This window comes from Dunckerocampus dactyliophorus, chromosome 18, assembly GCF_027744805.1.
Source record: "Dunckerocampus dactyliophorus isolate RoL2022-P2 chromosome 18, RoL_Ddac_1.1, whole genome shotgun sequence".
Taxonomy (NCBI): Eukaryota; Metazoa; Chordata; class Actinopteri; order Syngnathiformes; family Syngnathidae; genus Dunckerocampus; species Dunckerocampus dactyliophorus.
This window is the reverse complement of record NC_072836.1, coordinates 15,509,864-15,529,075: the sequence shown is the minus strand read 5'-3', so window position 1 is coordinate 15,529,075 and position 19,212 is coordinate 15,509,864. Positions and strand designations below refer to the sequence as shown.

The following is a 19,212-nucleotide window of genomic DNA, read 5'->3' as shown; positions in this document are numbered from 1 at the left end:
CGAGTTGTACGAGTATCACACGGTTTTGATGTGCAGGGAATTTGGGGGTATCAAAGTAGTTCAGAGGAGCAAAAAAGCAGCCGGTGTTGAATGAGTACTCTTGCTAGTACCGGATCTTGCTAGTATTGAAGATGAACTTACATAAATGTCCGTGTAAATGAATGTAAACTTACCCGATACGTTTACTCCGGAGCTTTTTTTCTTTATATCTCCATATTCTTTTTTGATCTGACACGGCAAGTATAGCGTACTGATTAGCATCCTGTCCACTCATTGGTCGAAAAGTTGTATTTTAAGCAACTGCATAATTTTCATATTTATTAAATAGTTTGCATTTATTTAATATTTATAACATCTGCCCAATATGATTATGATTATTATTGTTATATATATTGTTATTATTGTTATAGTTATGGTTATTATCAGTATTGTATTTCAGAAAATAATAATAATACAAAATAAAAATAATACAGTCGATTCAGTTCTGAAAAGAATCAACAGAATAATTATTAACTGTAATTATATATTTTATTTGAAGTAACTGGAACCAGAAAACATACTTTATCCATGCAAATATACTTGCATTCCACCCATGTATATTATTATTGCATACAAAACATATAAAACAGTTTTTGGAGGGTGAAAAGGAGCACAAAAATGTCCTGAGGTAAACAGGGGGAGGAGTGCATGATGATTTGCTTGCCTTTCTCCTCTAGGGGGAGGAAGTGGTTTTCATGAGAGCGCTGTTGAGAAGCTGCCTGTCCACATTTGCTGACTTACAGCATAGCACCAGTCAGAGTCAAATGGTGGGAAGTCATGGGGAAGTCCAAAGCAGGTTGTATGTGTGTGAAATGAGTTCTTCATATTTTGTATCCTCCTGAGAGCCAACCTATGCATTTGTGTCCTCTGCAGTAGACATTTGTTTGTGGTTTACTTCTTTGGTATTTCAGGAAAAAATAGCCCCGTGATGCATGTCAACTGTCTAAATGAGCACAATGGGGGTCAGCTGACAGTAAACTGCTGGCGGTTTTTGGTTTACATTCACATTTCTGCCCTAAAACACATTTCTTTGTGGGGTAATGGCTGGCTCTCAGGAGGATAAAGCGGTTCATAGGTAGAAACAGATTGTTCTATCACCTGTTCATGGTTATGAGTCACCTGGAGCCTATCCCAGCTGTCTCTGGGTGAAAGGCGTGGTACATCCTTGACGGATCGCTAAGCATGGTTACGATCAAACGTCCTACATGACCGAGCAACACTGACAAGTCTTGCGCTTCGACTGGGATTTTTCCTCTTTAGCGTGGGTTGAAGATGACTCCTTATCGGCATTATCTTCCTGGGCTTGAGCTGTTTGATCATTTTCCTTCAGGGGAATGTTCTGCTGCATTTCACCTTCTGTTCCCACCTCTTGATCTGTTCCACTGTGTAATGTTGACTGCGGTCCCAGCATGTGTTCATCTCCGTCCTCAGTGATAATCACTCGCTCTGCGGTGAGCATATCCTGCATTTCTTGGGTAGAATTGGTGTAGCCCAGGAACACAAGGGTGACTGGGTTTTCCTCCAGATTTCGATCCTCCATGTTCACCTCCTTTCCTGTTGCATCTCGAACCACCATCGTGTTTACATCCTCCGCTCCCATACTCTCACAGGTGACTTCTATCCCCAGTTTAGCGTCAGAGTTAGGGCTTCTGGAGCTGTCGAACTGCATATAGTTCTTTTTGGACATACCCTGGGCAGGAAAACATTGCATTCCTCCAAAGGGAATTCTGTTTGCTTCCGCATGAACCATTTTATACTCTGCTTCATTTGGGGTGACGGGGACCTCATCTAGCACCACTCTCATTCCAACCCCGTCGACAACACTCAAAATCTGTCCAAGCTCTTCCGTTGAGGGTTGACAGCCTGACCCAGCGACTGCATGGATGCTTTTCCTGCCGTCGTCAAAAACGGTCGTGGCCGGCGGAGCACTGGTCTCTGTGGACATGGGCGCCACTGACCGGACAACGGTGGCTCCTGTCTTGGGGTCCTTTTCCACTTGTACTGCTACCATTCCCAGAACTGCAATATCAAAGACAAGGGAAGCTGCTTATATATTCAAAAGCGGAAGAATATGAAAACGTGAAAAAACACGGTTGACAAAATAATCCTCATAGATTGCATTAAGTCTGGGTGTAATTAAAAGGTAAAGGTCTTAAAAGGTCACAATAAGACAGGGGTGTCCAAACTTTTTCCACTGATATGCTAAGAAGTTAGATTTATATATATTTTAAGAAAAAAATGGATCTCTGTGATATAGGTGAAATGCTACTAAAATTAATTTTTCTCCATAATATTACAAGTTTATTCCCATAAAAATTGTGACTTTTTTTTCAAATTCAATTATGACTTTTTTCTTTTAATATTTTTACTTTATTCATGTAAAATTATAGCTGTTTTTTTCTTCTCTGTTGTTTGTTTTTAAAGACTTTCCAATTAAAAAAATCTTTTCATCTCAACTCTATGCTACTAAAATGACATTATTGCTCCTCTTGATATTTTGACTTTATTCTTGTAAAATTTCTACAGTTACCATTGCTGTAGTTGCATTTTTTAAATAATTTTCTTGCAAATTTTCTTCTCACAATATTACGACTTCATTCCCATAATATCATAAGGTTTTCCCCAACCTAATTTTCCAAAAATTACTTCCCAAACATCTTTGTTTTTTTGTTCCTCATAATATTACAACTTCTAAAAAATATATAAAATATATATTATTATATTTAACATGTCACCATGAACGGTGGCCTAGTGTTTAGCAGGTTGGCCACACAGTCAGGAGATCGGAAAGGTCTGGGTTCGAATCTCTGTTTGGGCATCTCTGTGTGGAGTTTGCATGTTCGCGTGCGTGGGTTTTCTAGGGGTGCTCCGGTTTCCTCCCACATTCCAAAAATATGCATGTTAGGTTAATTACCGATAGGTATCGCCAAAGGTATGAATGTGAGTGTGAATGGTTGTTTGTCTATATGTGCGACCCTAGTGAGGAAAAGTAGCATAAAAGATGGATGGGCTTTATGCTATTAAAATGACATTACGACTTTTCTCATTACAGTACTTCTTCTCTTAATATTTTGACTTTATTCTTGTACAGTTACTACTGATTTTATATTTTTTCTATGTTTTTAGAATGCGCCGGGAGCCAATAAAAAAACAGCCACGGGCCGCAAATGGCCCCCGAACTTCACTTTGGACACCCCTGCAATAAGAGGTTTGTTGGCTAGTGTGAGCTGTCTAAATATTTAATTCTGCCTGAAAATATGAGCAAAAAGTGGCTTTTTAAATCCCTCTGGCAAATTTAAAAAAAAAGTAGACTAGAAGTAGAAAGTGAGCCAAATATAACATTGGCAATGTTCACACCATTCACCTCAGTCTCATCATTAAGTCATTCCCTCAAGGCGCAACTTGGGCAGAGTAACATTAAACACAGGGAATGTTGTTTGCAAAAGCATAAACACACAAATGCAGGAAACACGTCTCCAGACCCAGAAGTTGTTCATCTGTCATGGATGGATGCCTGAGTTATTTTCAGTGTAGGTCAGATGAATGTTCATGCAGTCTCTGCACTTACAGATGTGGATCAAATTGTTGGCACTCAATGGTCACAGGAAACTAGCAAAAGTGATAATACAGAAAGATTTATACACACACACACACACACACACACACACACACACCCACACACACCCATGTATACTGTATATACAGACATGAACCTCACTGACACTATATACTGTATATATATATATATATAAATATACAAAAAATATAAAATCAGCAGTAACTTTAAAAACATAAAGTCAAAATATTAAGAGAAAAAGTAATGTAATGAGAAAAGTCATAATTTGTAAATATTATGAGTAAAAATAATGTAATAATAATAATAATGTCATTGTAGCATCCATCATCCATCCATCTTCTATGCTACGTTTCTTATATATATACACTGTATATACTATATATACACTGTATATACTGTATATACTGTATATATAGCCTGCGCAACAGGTGAAGCTATAACCCCTTATAAAACTATCTGAGCTAATAATACGTGATACATTTCCTGGCCTACCACTGATGCATTTTTTCCAAAATGTGTATTTTACAGAACAGAGCAGCAATTCACAATCCAGTACTTATCATATAAGGTGTATAGAGTCAATCAAAAACCAGTATTTAAGGAAAGAGTGTCTGCCAATGTTTCCATTGGACCAATGGGGCAGTTATGACTGTGCCCTTAGAATTGCTGTGACTGACAAGAAAATTATTTTGATTATTTTGTTCTTTTGCTGAATCTGTTAGATTGATGTTTTACTGTATTTCAATTATTTCATAAAAAAAAAAATTCATACGAAAATTCTTGTGTGTAAGCCGCTACTTTTTCTTAAACTTCGAACCCTGTGGCTTATACAGCGGTGCGGCTAATCTATGGCTAAATTCTAATCTCATGACAGCTCGTACTGGTACTTGTAGTGTATATTTCCTAGGTACCTTTGGAGTGTTAAGTTGCTGTGTGATGAGTTTAATGTTGTTTGTAAGATGACACCGTGAGTCAGACTGCTATATGATAATGATCTCTAGCAAATTCCTATGGGTTGACGAGCTCGTGAGGTTTTTCATAGTTCATGATAGGCTCCTGTCAAATAAGGAGCTGCCTGGTCCTCACGGACTTGTGCGCGCCACAGTATGTCTTTTTATGACGTGAACATGTGCACATTATACACTGGTGCGACTTATATATGAACAAATCTGGTTATTTTCTCTAAATTTAGTGGGTGCGGCTTATGCACCTGTGCGGCTTACACGCCGGAATTTACTGTACTTACATTGATCAGACTGACAACACACCAATGATGATTAGTTGCCATAGAACCTATTCCTGCCATCTTACCTGACCTGCCATCTTGCCCACTTTCATGGAACATCCTTTGCGCCATGATGAGGTCTTACCGGCAGCCTCTGTGTTCACTGAAACCAAAAACACCTTCATTGTCATTATACACATTCATCCAACCCCCAATACAGTAAACACTTGACATGTTGGAGTGGCCTTTTATTGTGGCCAGTCTAAGGCACACCCGTGCAATAATGATGCTGTCTAAAAAAGTTCATCTCATGAAAGGGGGGAGCAAAAACAAAAGTGTTATGGATATATTTTTGTTGAGTGTATAAACATATTAAGGCTTTTAGGGTTTGAAGCCAAACTTAATACGCTACGTGTTCTTATATGGTCTCTAAAAGCCATGAAGCAGGAGAAGGAACGTGATGCCAACCCAATCTAAGTAGAGCCGCTTCTTAGCCGTGACTCCATTCTGTCACCTTGAGTTAAACTTCAGGGAAAGACGTAGTTATGGTAAATTATTATCAGCCAAGAAATAATGGATTCAAAGCAGGCGTAGTCATGACGCTGACTGAGACGGGCTACAAGTCGATTATATAGAGATAATGATACTGTTGTTTCTCACAGCAGCAAAAACAAGCCATGGTTTGTGGAATATGTTCAATAAAAATGTATTTATTTATTATTGAGCATTTTTTTAATGTTATTTTTTAAAGATTAATGTATTAATGATTAATTAATGTTACATTTTTCATAATATTATTCTGTCTAAACTTTTCTACTTTTTATTTTAATATCAAATTTTGAATGCATTCCTACTTCCTGTTATTAGTTGAGTTTTAACTGATATTTGTCTTTACTGATATTAAAAAAAGATCTGGACATTGCTGGATACAATTGTATGTTATATACCGTATATTTGCCTAAGTCAGGATTATTCAAAGTGCGGCCCGAAGACCATTTGTAGTTTTTTTCAGGGTCCTTTATGAATTTAACCGGTAAACTAAAAAAAAGAAACAACAGTAAAAACGGAAGAAAAGAGCAGTCATTTTACAAGAATGACAACAGAATATTAGGAAAATTAAATTGTAACAGTAAGAGATAAAAGTGGGAAAGTTATGAGAACAAAAAATCTTAGTTTTACAATAATAAAATAACCTTATGAGGGAAACTATACTTTAGAAGCGTAATGTTGAAATATTAAAGAAAAAAAGCAACATGATTTTTTTCAAAAGTCATAATAGCATGACAAAAAAACAAAACAAAGAATACGTGTGCCTCTAGGATGGGAAAATGTTATACAGTAATATGATGAGAATAAAGTCAAAATATTTTGGGATAAAGTCATAACATTACAAGGAAAAAGTTGAAATATTTGTAAAAATGATGTTTTAAAAAAATAAAATGCAATGTAAGGAGAAAAAGTTCATTTTAACGCTTCGTCACCTATAACACAAATACCAACACACAGCATACACACAGGTTGGTTTACAAAATGTAAATGTAAATGAGCAAAGCGCCCCACAGTCAATTTTTCAACATGCGGCTCTTGGTGGAAATAATTGGGCCCCCCAAAGTGTGCAGTGCCTCCCAGCACATTCGCACACATTTGCTGATTTTTGATCCAACTTGTTCTTCTTCCTGAAAATAAGCCGTTTTTCTTCACAGAAAACACATCTCATTGTCATAACGTATGAGTATGTGGTAATACAGGTAACATGGACAGCATACAAGGACCACTGTTCACTGACAATGTTTTTTCGTCAAGCGTTGAGATTTCGCAATTTGTTCAGCGGTCCTTAAACGCACCATAGTGACTCCATTCCATCTGTTCATCAATCATTGTACATTATCGTTAATTACTGATGAGGACCTATCCATTTTGCACTTCAAATGAGTTTAGTACGTGTGTGAGGCATATTTAAGGCTTAAACCTGGACTGTGTTGGGAGTAAATAACGGCAATTGAAGAGAGAAGGCGAGGGTTCTGGAAGCTGAAACTCAGTCGGTTGTCAGTTGTTGCAAATGTTGATCCAAAATCGGAGGAGAATGGCAACGTAAAGCTAGTTGGTTGGGTTTGGATGGGAGCGAGCCATGAGTCAATGAAACGCATTTTTATGGGCGTGTCAATTACTCGTGTTTTTCTGCCATTCTCTGGTGGTCCCGGGACATAATGCCCGCATAAAGTGGGATATGGGATAAGGGATATGGAAGAAGTGATTGCATTTTTGTGGCGATCCGGATCATCGTCTGGATCCAGGCATTTTTTAAAGTATTCTTTAACATAGCGAGATAGGACCATTTTCGTCATTTGTGCATATAACTCCAGAGAATGGTCAGAGCACTTGGAAAAAAATACAGAACAAGTTTCCAACAGGTTCTACGAAATATCAAAGACTGGTGCAGATAATGCAATAATTCCGGATACTATGATCCAGAATATAAAAAATAGGGGACCTTTGGAATTTTAATCGTAGGAAGACAACAAATGAAGCTATAAACATGCAATAAACACCATTATATATAGCAAAATGCGACTGTTGTGAATAACAACTGAACTAATATTGATATCATTATGAATCCAATTGCTAATGGTGTGTTTTCATGGTCAAGGAATCTAAATTTCTACATAAAATAAATGAAGGACTAATACCTATGGCGTCATTCCCAATATGGGGAGAACTGTGGCGCTTGGCTGAGTTCTGCGCTCTCCGAGGGCTTTTCTAGTTGCATCACTGTAACTGTAATCTCACACAGCGCACAGAGCGTATTTTTCAGTGTGCGCAAGCAAGAATGCCAGCATACTGAATCTGTCTAAGGCTGTAATGTCACGGCTGACTTAAATACACGTGAATGAACCTTCATAAAATGAGGCTCAGATAAGCTACAAGGTCTTTGCTGAGACCTGCAGTGGGGGGCTAAACCTCAGGCTGACAAGTGAAGGAGGGAACGTGGACGGAGACACTCGCGCCTCAAGGAACGCATGAGCTTCAACTGTAGTTGGGGTCAGACACGAGGCAGAGTGTAACGAAACTGTGAGGTCACTGCTTTTCAATAAGAGACATCCGAGTTGTTTTGTCCATACATTTTCTTTAAACTGTGGAAAAAATAGACATTAGACATTATTCTCTAATTAAAATTAAAGCAGGTTTTGGTAGAAGAAGAGGGGGCAGAGTTTAAAATTCAACATGACAGCAGAGCGAGCAAGAAGTAGTAAATGCCCCAATTAACATTTATTTGCCATTTTCTGTGCGCTTAAACAGGGTTCTGAATGAATAAATGATCAATGTGTCCTCAATGCTGCTTAAACATGAATATGGAAAACTAATTTTGTGAGACATACGCCGAAAACACTACATTTGATAATAAACAGCATGTTGACGACTTGTATTAGCGTCTAATTGTTTACCAAAAGAACGGTTAAGCCCATTCGTGAAGTCAGCAGGGTAACTTGGCAACCGGTGTGTGTGTGTGTGTGTGTGTGTGTGTGTTTGTGTTGTCCCCACTCGAGGTCGTTCTTCCAAATGTGCCGTTTTCACTCATCTGCATACAGTATGTGACCTCTGCTTTAAGCCAGCAGTAAGGGATAGCATGTATTATTTATTTATATTATTAAGAATATTTATGTTATTTTGCTCTCAGGCTACACTTAACACTTGGGGGGGCGAGGGGTACTGGTACAGACGCTCATGTAATGCCACATGCCATTGAACTAAAGATAACTTGCCACTGGGACAGAATAGGAGTCATAATGGCGTTTAGGGAGCCCCGCCCAGGACACATGAGTAAGGTGTTGAAGAAGAGGCAGCCCAGCTTGGCAAAATCCATTAAATATTACACGCGACATCAGGAGGGTGGGGCTGGTCGAATTTAACTGCAACCATGTGGAGGTGAGAAACAAACAAAATAAAATCCACCGCTCAATTCATTCACTTTCTAGACGGACAACACATTCACAATTCAACATTTCTGGCCACGCCATTTTTTAAAAGGTAAAAAATATGTGATAATCCAGGTAAAGTGTACAGCAAACATTTACCACTGTTAAAAAATGTTTTTTATGGTTCACTCCTGATAATGTTTTTCGTCAAGCCTTGCGATCTCGCACTGGCTGTGCAGACTTAAACCAAAGCCATCGTGAGCGGACAAAAATATTCAAGCCATTCAAACGGAAGGATGCCAACATCAAACTGGAAGAAAAGATACGGAGGATGTTTACTTATCTATTTATCAGTGCTCATGTGAAACTTTGTCAAAATGTGACCATGCAACTCGAGGACAAGAGCGCAGATCTCCGCCAAGCGCCATAATTCCCCCCATATTTATTCTGACCAAAATAGTAAACCTACATTTTTTGGCTCAGTCTTTGATATTTTGTATAACCTTTTGGAAACTTGTCCTGTATTTTTCCCCCCCCCAAGTGCTTTGACCATTTTTTGTGGAGTTATATGCACAAATGCCGAAAAATGGTCCGATCTCTCAGTGTTAAAGAATCCTTTAAAAAAAATCCTGTATGCAGACGGTGATCCAGCTCACTCGCAAAATGTAATCAGTTCTTCCATATCCCGTTTCTGACAATTCCTGAAAGTTTCATCCAAATACATTTAGTACTTTTCAAGTTATTTTGAACACAAAGAGTCAAACGGCGGCAAAAACATACTGTAACACCTGCACCGTGCTTGCGCTTTGCGCTGCGCTTGGCGGAGGTAAAACGTTTTTTGTTTTTAAAGTGTCCAGGAGTAGCGGGCACATGGCTTCAGGTCAAATGTCTGAAGGGGTCAGTGACTGTAAAAAGTTGCACTGTTCTACATTATGGCCTGGTGAAGAGCGCACTTACTGTAGTATAAATTGATCCCATACCAGCTGCAAACAAGTCAGCTATGTGACCCAAGGCAGTAATCACTCAATATGAAAATATCAAAGCCGGAAAGTTCAGATTAATTTAACTAGAATAGGTCTAAGAATGCAGCAAATGATGACAACACACCTTTTGTTTTGCCGCCTCGTGGTCGCCTTGATCACCTCTCCAGGGAATAGTGACTTTACATCGGTTAATATTTATGACGAATGAATATATTGGAGAAAAGACCTGCTGTGCTCTGCAGCTCATTGGTCTTCCGAGGCGTGTCGCCTGATAGCTTCGAGTTCTAACTGTCACAACTGTCAGTGAAGCTAAGATAAACAGCACATCTGAAACAAGGAGCGTTTACAGTGTTTTTACTTTATAAGCTGTGGCTATAAGAAAACAAGTTATTTTGGATGGAATTACTTGCTGTAATGTACACTCATATATTAAAAGATATTTTCAATGACTTACCCCTCACACATACAAATCCTCTTTGTGGCTTCTCAAACAAAAAAGTTGAAAGCAGAGTTTCAAAAAGACTTACGTCAACTCAAACATTGGCTATGAGACTCTTGTAGTCATGATAGTAGGTTCCACCCACTGTTTAGTTGCTTACTGAACACCCCTTTACGTTCAACAAGAGAGGAGCTCTTCTGCTTGAAGCACCGAGTGAAGCAGAAAGGGGTTTGGGGGTGTTTTTTTACAAGACACTAACTGACGGATTAAAGTGGGCAGCTACAGCTGGCAGAGTGCAGGGATGCCGATGGAAATAGTTCAATGACACAGCACATAGTATGCATTCTGACACTGTATCTGCGCTGATAATGTGAGCTGTAAGCATGCTGCGGCATTCGCTGTCTTTGCCCAAAGTGGGTCACTGGTATTTGCACTTTGTCATGGCTGGTTTTACATAAAAGAGAAGTCAAGCAGGGTCCGCGCATACCCTCAAACCTTTCACAGAGCACTGATTATTAGGCAGAACATGAACTTCTTCTTGGCATGTTCACTTCAGGCAGCACCGATCAAATGAGTGCAGACCATTGAAGTGACATCCAAAAATGTTTGTGTGCTCCACTTATTTTGACATGAGGTGAAATTCGATGTTGGTTTAAAGCACACTGAAAAAAAAAACAGAAAGACAGACAGAAAGACAATTTAAAACACTCCTGATCAAAATTTACAACCATTTTTTGGAGTAAGGAATGTATTGCAAACAATCTTTAAGGTGAAATAGGCTGTTTACCAGCTGATCAAAAGCACAGTTTTCACATTGCAATGATCAGAAGATGTTATTTTCTGATGAAAAAATTGTACCCTTAAGGTCCTGTTTCCTTCCGATGTTACTGTCATGACAAGGAGATCCCACCTGAGATATCTTCCACACGGCACAGTGAAGGGGACGCCATCATGATCTGGGGGTCTTTTTCCTTCAATGGAACAATGGAGCTTCAGGTTGTGCAGGGGCGTCAAACGTCACCTGGTGGAGATGTGTGGAGATGTTGCAGGGGGCATCCCTCATGACTGAAGGCCCTCATCTGTGTGGTAATGACTAGGTTTTTCAACAGGACACGCTGCAGTTCACAATGTCTGCCTGCAAAGGACTCTTTCCAGAGGAATAAAATATCCCTCCTTTGGACCATCCTGCGTGCTCCCCCCACCTAAATCCAATTAAGAACATTTGGGAGATGGACAGCAAAAGAAGTTTACAAAAATGGACATCAGCTCCAGAAACTGAACGTCCTCCGCGACGCCATCTTCACCACCTGGAGCAGCATAGCTTCCAACAACTTCAAATTAAAAGCACAAAATGAATACAGACTTACCATTGGTATGGCCGATAACGATCACATGGATTAACTGTACATTTTTCAATTTATTTATGATGAGCGCTATTGGCCAGGGCCGCCATTTGATAATTCAAAGGGCCCCAGGCAAATAGGTAATGTTCATTCAACAACAGCACACAAATAGTGTTTGGAGGACAAGACATACAGGTATAGTATGACGACAACAATAGACACTTGAAAAAGTTACTACGTACCAGGTGGAGGGAATATCCACTTCCAAAGTAACCACATTGCTTGTTTGTTTTAAAAACAAAAATCACATTTGGAGTCCGAACACGAGAAGCTCAGGGGATAATTGTAGCTAGCGAGCTAGCTAGCTAGTTCGTTAGCTAGACAGCCGTGAACAGCTAGATAAAAGTGTGTAAAGAAAGATGCAAGAGAAGTCAAACGCCAATAGGTTTGCCAAGTGAGTGATCAAACACACTGGCATCAATTGGCGTAGCCTGTGGCAAGCTGTCAAACTGAAACCTTTGAGGTTTTACAGTGACTCGTGTTGATTCTCGCGGCAATACGCGACAAAGTGTGTTCCTTGTCGACTCAATACGGGTGTTGTCAACGTGACAAAGCACACGAGCACGTTCATGTCACGTCTATGTTGTCATGACATGAATTCTCATGTCGTATGGCGATCGTTTTTTGTGATCGACTTTGAAAGGCATTTATTACGTGTTTTTTAAGGAAAATCGGACGATGATAATTGGTGGCCAATCTATTGGAGCGTTATTCATTATATTTTAAACATAATTGTAACTGTAACTGCCTGCTCAACAAAGAGTGGTCTGAGATGAGATTCAAACCAAGATCCACCAGACTGTGAGGCAGACTTGCTAACCATATGTGACGCCATATGTGACCGATGTAGAAACATGACAGCATGACATGACAGACAGTATTTCTTACGGATTACTTTCCTACTGAACACAATGCTGGCACTTACTGGACTCAGTTATTTTTTGTTTTTTACCCGAACCCCCCCATTTGAAACATGATGATATTATTGATACACTGTCTCTGAGAAAACGGGAATGGATGAGGGTGTTAAGGCCTGAAGGAAAACTTGAGGATTCAGTGTCAAAGTTGGCCTGTTTTTGGCTAACTTTTGTAGATTGCTGAAGTTTGTTGTTGGAGAGAGGAGGAAGCGAGAGACTGTGGTGTGCTACAAACATATTGATCAGCTCACACTCTGACAAACAGTTCAATTGTTAAAACAACATGTACTGTCTCTGGGAAAGTGTGAGGGAGTCGGCATCTGGTGTGAAGCTGTAGATAGATACAGAGCACATTCCTCGCACATAACTTGAACTCTGAACCTCCTTCATGCCATCCGAGCAATAAAATGTCAGCCCACTTTAGCTCCACCTGTTTCTACAGTATTGACCCTGACTTTGTCAGATGCTTTCAGACTATGGACTGTATAAGAGAAGTGGACACTTTCCAGATCTGAAAAGTGAAGCGTGAGAGTAACCTCTATGTCAAAGTTATCCATTTATCTATGAAAAATCTGAAATTCACAAAAAACAAATTGCAGTCACCCTAATATCCATCCGTATCCTCATTAGCTGCCAAGTAAAATAATGTTCCAACACTAAAATAATGTTGTTGAATTAGGGATAATGGATTTACATACGCAATCTTGCAGCCGACACTTGCACCCAAGTCCTATTTGCGTATTCACTCAAGGACATTTGCACGGTGGTGGACTTGGGCAATTTACATGACTTTGTGGATTATTTCCAGCCTTCTTTCGAGTCTTTCTGATTAGTCAGTAATTACTTGCAAGAGGAGCAACCACATTTAAATGCCGCGTTTTTATTACGCAGATTAATGTAGTCAAGGGTGAGCTAGCGTGCCGTTTAACTTTTGAGTCTTATTTAGAGTCTTTTTTTTTTTTCTTTCTATTCTGAAACGTGTCGGTTATTAAGAATTTGCAAGGAATTTGCAGTCCAGTCATTGTATAACTGGGCTGTGTTGCGCATGTGCAACTGCTCGTGCATGTTATGATGCTGTGCCCTTTTTTAGTGCGTATCAATTATTGGCAGATTTTCACCCTTCGCTCGTGGTCCTGGACTGGAACCCCAACAAAAAATTACAGTAGATCCCCACCAGCTTGTAGCTAGCGTCTCCCGCCCTTTCCTTTCCATCAAACTGCGGAGGCGTGCCAAAACCAAAACAATCACGTCTGTGTGGGATTTACTTGTCGTTTGTGAGAGTGATGGGAATTTTGCACCCATGCCACGAAAAATATCTTGCTGGGGTGACGCGTTAAAAAGCTTTAGTTTGGTGCAGCATTTGGCGAGATGTGGTGAGTTTTCGAGGCTCGTCGATTGGGCGGCGGCTAATTGGCCAACGCTGGACACTCGCCTGTGAGTGTGGCAGTCGGAGGTCTAATGCGGATAGCCTGAAAAGTGGTTGGATTTGGTTGGATGGCCGGCCTTCGTCGGCGGTGGAGGACATCGGGTTTGCCAACTGCTCTCTCGCTTGGGGTCCCGCTCCTTGATGCCTCACATCCAGAGTTGTCTCATCCTCAGTAAGTTTCATCAGTAATATGTTCTCTTGAAAAAGTAAGTCATATATGTTTTTGTCTAAATGAAGGTGATTTTTTCGGTTCCCTTTTTCATATCATACAGCCAATAGGAAATCAGAAAATGTACACTTAATCTGTGATGTGATCGGTATCGGTACTGGCCGATTTCACTCCTGGATGATCGGTATTGGAATTGGCAGCATAAACCCCTGATCGGAGCATTCCTAATTGAGAATATCTTGCTGTTCTTTTCAGTATTTATATGAAGCACATCGCATTCATTTCCGTACAACGTGCATGAAGGATGCTTTTGAAGCGGAATCACCACCGGGGTTCTTAGCTCTGTTTGAATATGATGAAGATGCTCATTAAGAAGGTCACTGGCAAGCCAGGGGGAAATGCTATCTTTTCATGGCAGCCGTTGTCACATAAACACACATACACACACACATATATAGGCATATACTGTACACACACACACACACACAACATACCGCCTCAGAGTGAATGTGATCATGATACTGTATGTCGCCTGCAGCTTAATGAGATGAGAAATGGTGGTGCTTGAAGTTTGGTTGGCACTGCTCCTGCAGTTTCACAGATGCACCGCCCTATTCCCATGATGTGCTTTCTGTGGAAGCAGGCTTATGTGAAGGATGTTGGAAGGATTATCATAGACATATGACATCATCTCCACTCAGAGACACAGAGAAAAGCCCTTAGCTAAATGATCTGATGTCAAAGAGAGCATTGCATTGCAATCCAGGGATGAAGAGGTTTTCAAGCGTGCAGTATGAATGAAGTAATCCAACCAAATTGAATTTAAACAAGGTTTATTACCCAGGAGCAGAAATTCCTCAACTAAATAACCGAGCAGAAAGCCTCATTTATTAGAAGACTCTCAAATAGAACTGTAGACGACTGCTTTAGTCTTAAATGAAATCAATCGATTAGCACTTCAGGTCATTTGATATACCATGTTTTCTCCTTTATTATTAGAAATGACTGTAATCAAGTCAATACGGGAAATTTACAGGAAAGAAAGGCAAAATACGACAGTTTCCCGGGGAAAATGGGAGGGTTGACAGGTATGCTGTTGACTCTAAATGGCCCATGGGGTGAAAGTGATTGTGAATGGTTGTTTGTCGGTATGTGTCCACCCTGTCACGCGATACTTGTAACGTCAAACCTTCTATCCGACTCAAATGGAAACTTACATAACATTTTCCCATAAGTAATAAATGTTAATCCGGTTATTCTTTTCCGGACACCCAAAAATGTAAACACAAAACACTTATTTATAGTTTTACATGTAGAAAACAATTTAAAATGTATAGAAATGCATATAAATGATGACTGAAAGGAATAAATGCACATTTAAGGTTACTTTTACTTTCACTGAAGACGTGATTCTTAATGTGAGTGTTCCCAAACACACGATGTCACGGACAACATCTTCCTGTTTTGACTTATTCTATTGTGTTTTTCAACTATTTTATCAAAATCCTGGCACTTCAAACTTTCTTTGGCTCCATTTTGGGTTATTGAGGTAATGAATTCAAGAAATAACTCATGGCAAAACAGGAAGGTGGTGTCCGTGTGTCTTGCTGCCACGTTGTATCTTTGGGAACAGTTTTACCATGATTGAAGATCTTTGAGAGCGGAGGAGAGGTGGGATCCACACAAATGACACCTTCATACTTTGCTATGTTATTTCTTGAATTCAAAGTGTTTCTCACATTCTTTATCAAAATGCTTGCACTCGCAACTTTGTTTGGCTCCAGTGTGGGTTATTTTGCAGCTGTGATCAATAAGAAAAGCCTCGAGAGTTGTGGTATAACTGTGTTAGTTAGCAAAGAACTATTGAGTCAGCCAATGACTTCCGATTCCGGGTATCTAACATGAGGCTAACAGGGACATTTTGTGATAAAAGTACGTTACGAAAACAGCTGGACTCATGCAGTGTATTCGTAACAGCACAACATGTATGCCATGTTTACTTTAACTTAGAAATGTATACAAACCGAGCTGTTGCTGTTGCGCACATGATCAACGTGATAGCGTATTTGGTACCACTGTACATGGTACCACTGTACAGTCAAACCTTGGTTTTCGTACGCCCCACTTTCGTACGGTTCGGTTAGGTATAATCGCCAACATTTTTCCCCAGTTTTTGTATACCATCTCAGCTATTGTACGGCCAAACATTGTGCGTAAAAAAAATAGTTCATTTGCCTGCTTTACCAAACACAGCGTCCTACGTGTTGATGATGACTCGGTATCAGTTCGAGTACGACTGCAAAATAGCCCACCATGGGGCCAAAGAAAGTTGTGAGTGCCAGCACTAACAACAGTCTAAAATAAAGATAAAAGTGATGTTAAATTTTCATTCGTCAATTTTATACATCATTTATAAGTAGTTTGCATTGTTTTTTGCTTGTACGCTATCATTATTCTCGATCAAATTTGTTTTTGTCTATATTTTTGGGTGTCTGGAATGTATTAATTTGATACATACATTAATTACATACATTACATACATTAATTTGATACATGATACATTATTTCTTATGGGAAAAACTGCTTCAGTTTTCATATAATTTGTTTTTCACTGGAGCTTATGGAATGGATTACTAACGACAATACTAACTACAATATAGTTATGCTCTCATACATTTTCACTCTTTTGCTCATGGTACTTGTACTTGCTTCCTTTTTTTTATAATGTGAATATTTCCTTTCCGTTTGAGGCTTAGAAACCCTCTTCTAAATGTCGGTTTGATTCATTTCAGTGCAGTTGTCATCTTGCGGCATGCAGGCTGTGAGCCACACCGAGTGTGTGTGTGTGTGTGTGTGTGTGTGTGTGTGTGTGTGTGTGTGTGTGTGTGTGTGTGTGAGTGAGAGACCCATTCAAAGGCCTGCATGTAGCCTGATGTCAGTGTAACTTCATCATTGAGTCAAATCAGGATCAAATCCTCGACATACGAGGCAGCTGCAGATGGCTGCTGTGTGCTTTATCGCCTTTTTTGCCAGGGCAGCTCTGTCAAATGCTTGTTAAGTAGAAGGAAGCGGCGACTTGCTAACGGTTGTTAACCCTTTCCAGCTTCCCTTAACCATCTCCTAAAAAGAACAGATGAGTGCAACATGAAGTTGTTCACTGTTGCATACACTATGAAGACTACACTTGCTCCCATGCTCCTACTTAAAGCATCTTTCAGTGTACGTGTTCGGCTGCACTCTCGCGCTTGCTAGAATAAGCAACCATGTACCGACGAGAATGCATAATTGTTAGTCCACTTGTAGGACCAATAAAGCTTTCATAATGTTGGTTAGAGTCCGTTTTGGTTTCAGTCGGACCTTTTGGAACAGCTTAATGGCCTAAACCAAGGCACCTCTGTACTGTATTTACCAAGCAAATCTCCACTCAAACAGTGTGGCCATTGTATTATTTGTGGCCATCATTGGCTCAAATGTTATAAAGGCATTTCTACAGCTTTGGGACTCCGGCAAACCACAGTGAGAGCCATTATCTACAAATGCTGAAAACATGGAACAGGCCAACCAAAATTACCCCAAGAGCGCAGCGTCCACTCATTCAAAAGACCCAACAACAACATCCAAGGAACTGCAGGCCTCACTTCCCTCAGTTAAGGTCAGTGTTCATGACTCCGCCATAAGAAAGACACGGGAAAAAACGGCCTGCATGGGAGAGTTGCAAGGCGAAAACCACTTCTGAACAAAAAGAACATTAAGGATCATCTCAATTTTGCCAGAATACATCTTGATGATCCCCAAGAACTTTGGGGCAATAGTTTGTGGTCTGATGAGACAAAAGGTGAACTTTTTGGAAAGCGTGTGTCCCATTACAGCTGGTGTAAAAGTAATGCCGCATTTCAGAAAAAGAACATCATACCAACAGTAAAATATGGTGGTGGTAGTGTGATGGTCTGGGGCTGTTTTGCTGCATCAGGACCTGGAAGACTTGCTGTGATAAATGGAACCATGAATTCTGCTGTCTACCAAAAAATCCTGAAGGAGAATGTCCAGCCATCTGTTCGTGACCTCAAGCTGAAACCAACTTGGGTCCTGCAGTCGGACAATGACCCAAAACACACCAGCAAGTCCACCTGAAGAAAAACAGAATGAAGACTTTGGAGCAGCCTAGTCAAACTCCTCACCTGAATCCTATTGAGATGCTGTGGCATGACCTTAAAAAGGCGCTTCATACTGGAAAACCCTCCAATGTGGCTGAATTACAACAGTTCTGCAAAGATGAGTGGGCCAAAGTTCCTCCACAGACTCATTGCAACTTATCGCAAACACACTTTCCAGTTGCACCAGTAGGACACCAAGGCATTCCCAGACGAGCTGTGAGACATAATCCCTCCAGTGTGTCCTAGGCCTGCCCCGGGGCCTTCTCCCGGCTGGGCATGCCCGGAACACCTAAGCAGAGAGGCGTCCGGGAGGTATCCAGATTAGATGCTCGAGCCACCTCAACTTGCTCCTCTCGATGTGAAGGAGCAGTTTGGAGTTGTCTGAACCTTTAAGTCAGTTAGTCACACCACCAATAATGTGTTCTTTGCAATGTGCTTCATGAATTAAGTTTTGTCGTTTTGTAATAAGTGTTGCAATGTATTGCATAATCAAATTGATTCCTGCCTTCCACTCTTAATAATTAACTATCGATGTCCGATAGTTACACTCTCACACTCGCATGGCGACAGTCCAACACCACAGCTTTATCACAGAGTGGGCACTGATTGCACATTTAACATCTGAATGAGTGGACAATGTTTCCATAAATGTGGATTTACGAGCCCCACGCGGATTATACTGGCATTGGACTCGATCTTATAAATGGCCACCTTATGAGAGAGTAATGGGTCTGTGTGTGAAATAGCCTCATACATTATGCAGAAGAAGACAGGGGAGGCTGATACATGAACAGATGCAGCTGAGAAATTAAATATTAGATTTAAAAATGACACCTTTGCCATTTGCCAGTATTAGCATTGAGACATTCCAAAAAAAAACCCCATACATGTTAGGTTAACTGGCGAATCTAAATTGTCCATATGTATGAATGTGAGTGTGAATGGTTGTTTGTCCATAAGTGCCCT

At 40.2% G+C, this 19,212-nt stretch overlaps 1 protein-coding gene across 3 annotated transcripts; it reads right to left on the bottom strand.

Moving 5' to 3' along the window:
- Window positions 1-548: 548 nt before the first annotated feature.
- Window positions 549-18,637, bottom strand: LOC129171218 (paralemmin-2-like). 3 transcript variants are annotated; one of them, XM_054759652.1, is made up of 4 exons: window positions 18,301-18,637; window positions 18,006-18,219; window positions 4,928-5,004; window positions 549-2,058 (listed from the first exon to the last, which is right to left on the bottom strand). In XM_054759652.1, exons 3-4 carry the CDS (start codon window positions 4,971-4,973, stop codon window positions 1,241-1,243), a joined length of 864 nt encoding a protein of 287 aa, XP_054615627.1. In that variant the 5' UTR covers window positions 4,974-5,004; window positions 18,006-18,219; window positions 18,301-18,637; the 3' UTR covers window positions 549-1,240. The 3 variants fall into 3 exon arrangements, with proteins under 3 accessions (XP_054615627.1, XP_054615626.1, XP_054615628.1); XM_054759651.1 differs by lacking the exons at window positions 18,006-18,219; window positions 18,301-18,637 and adding an exon at window positions 10,193-10,390; XM_054759653.1 differs by lacking the exons at window positions 4,928-5,004; window positions 18,006-18,219; window positions 18,301-18,637 and adding an exon at window positions 3,522-3,642.
- Between the last annotated feature and the right edge of the window lie 575 nt (window positions 18,638-19,212).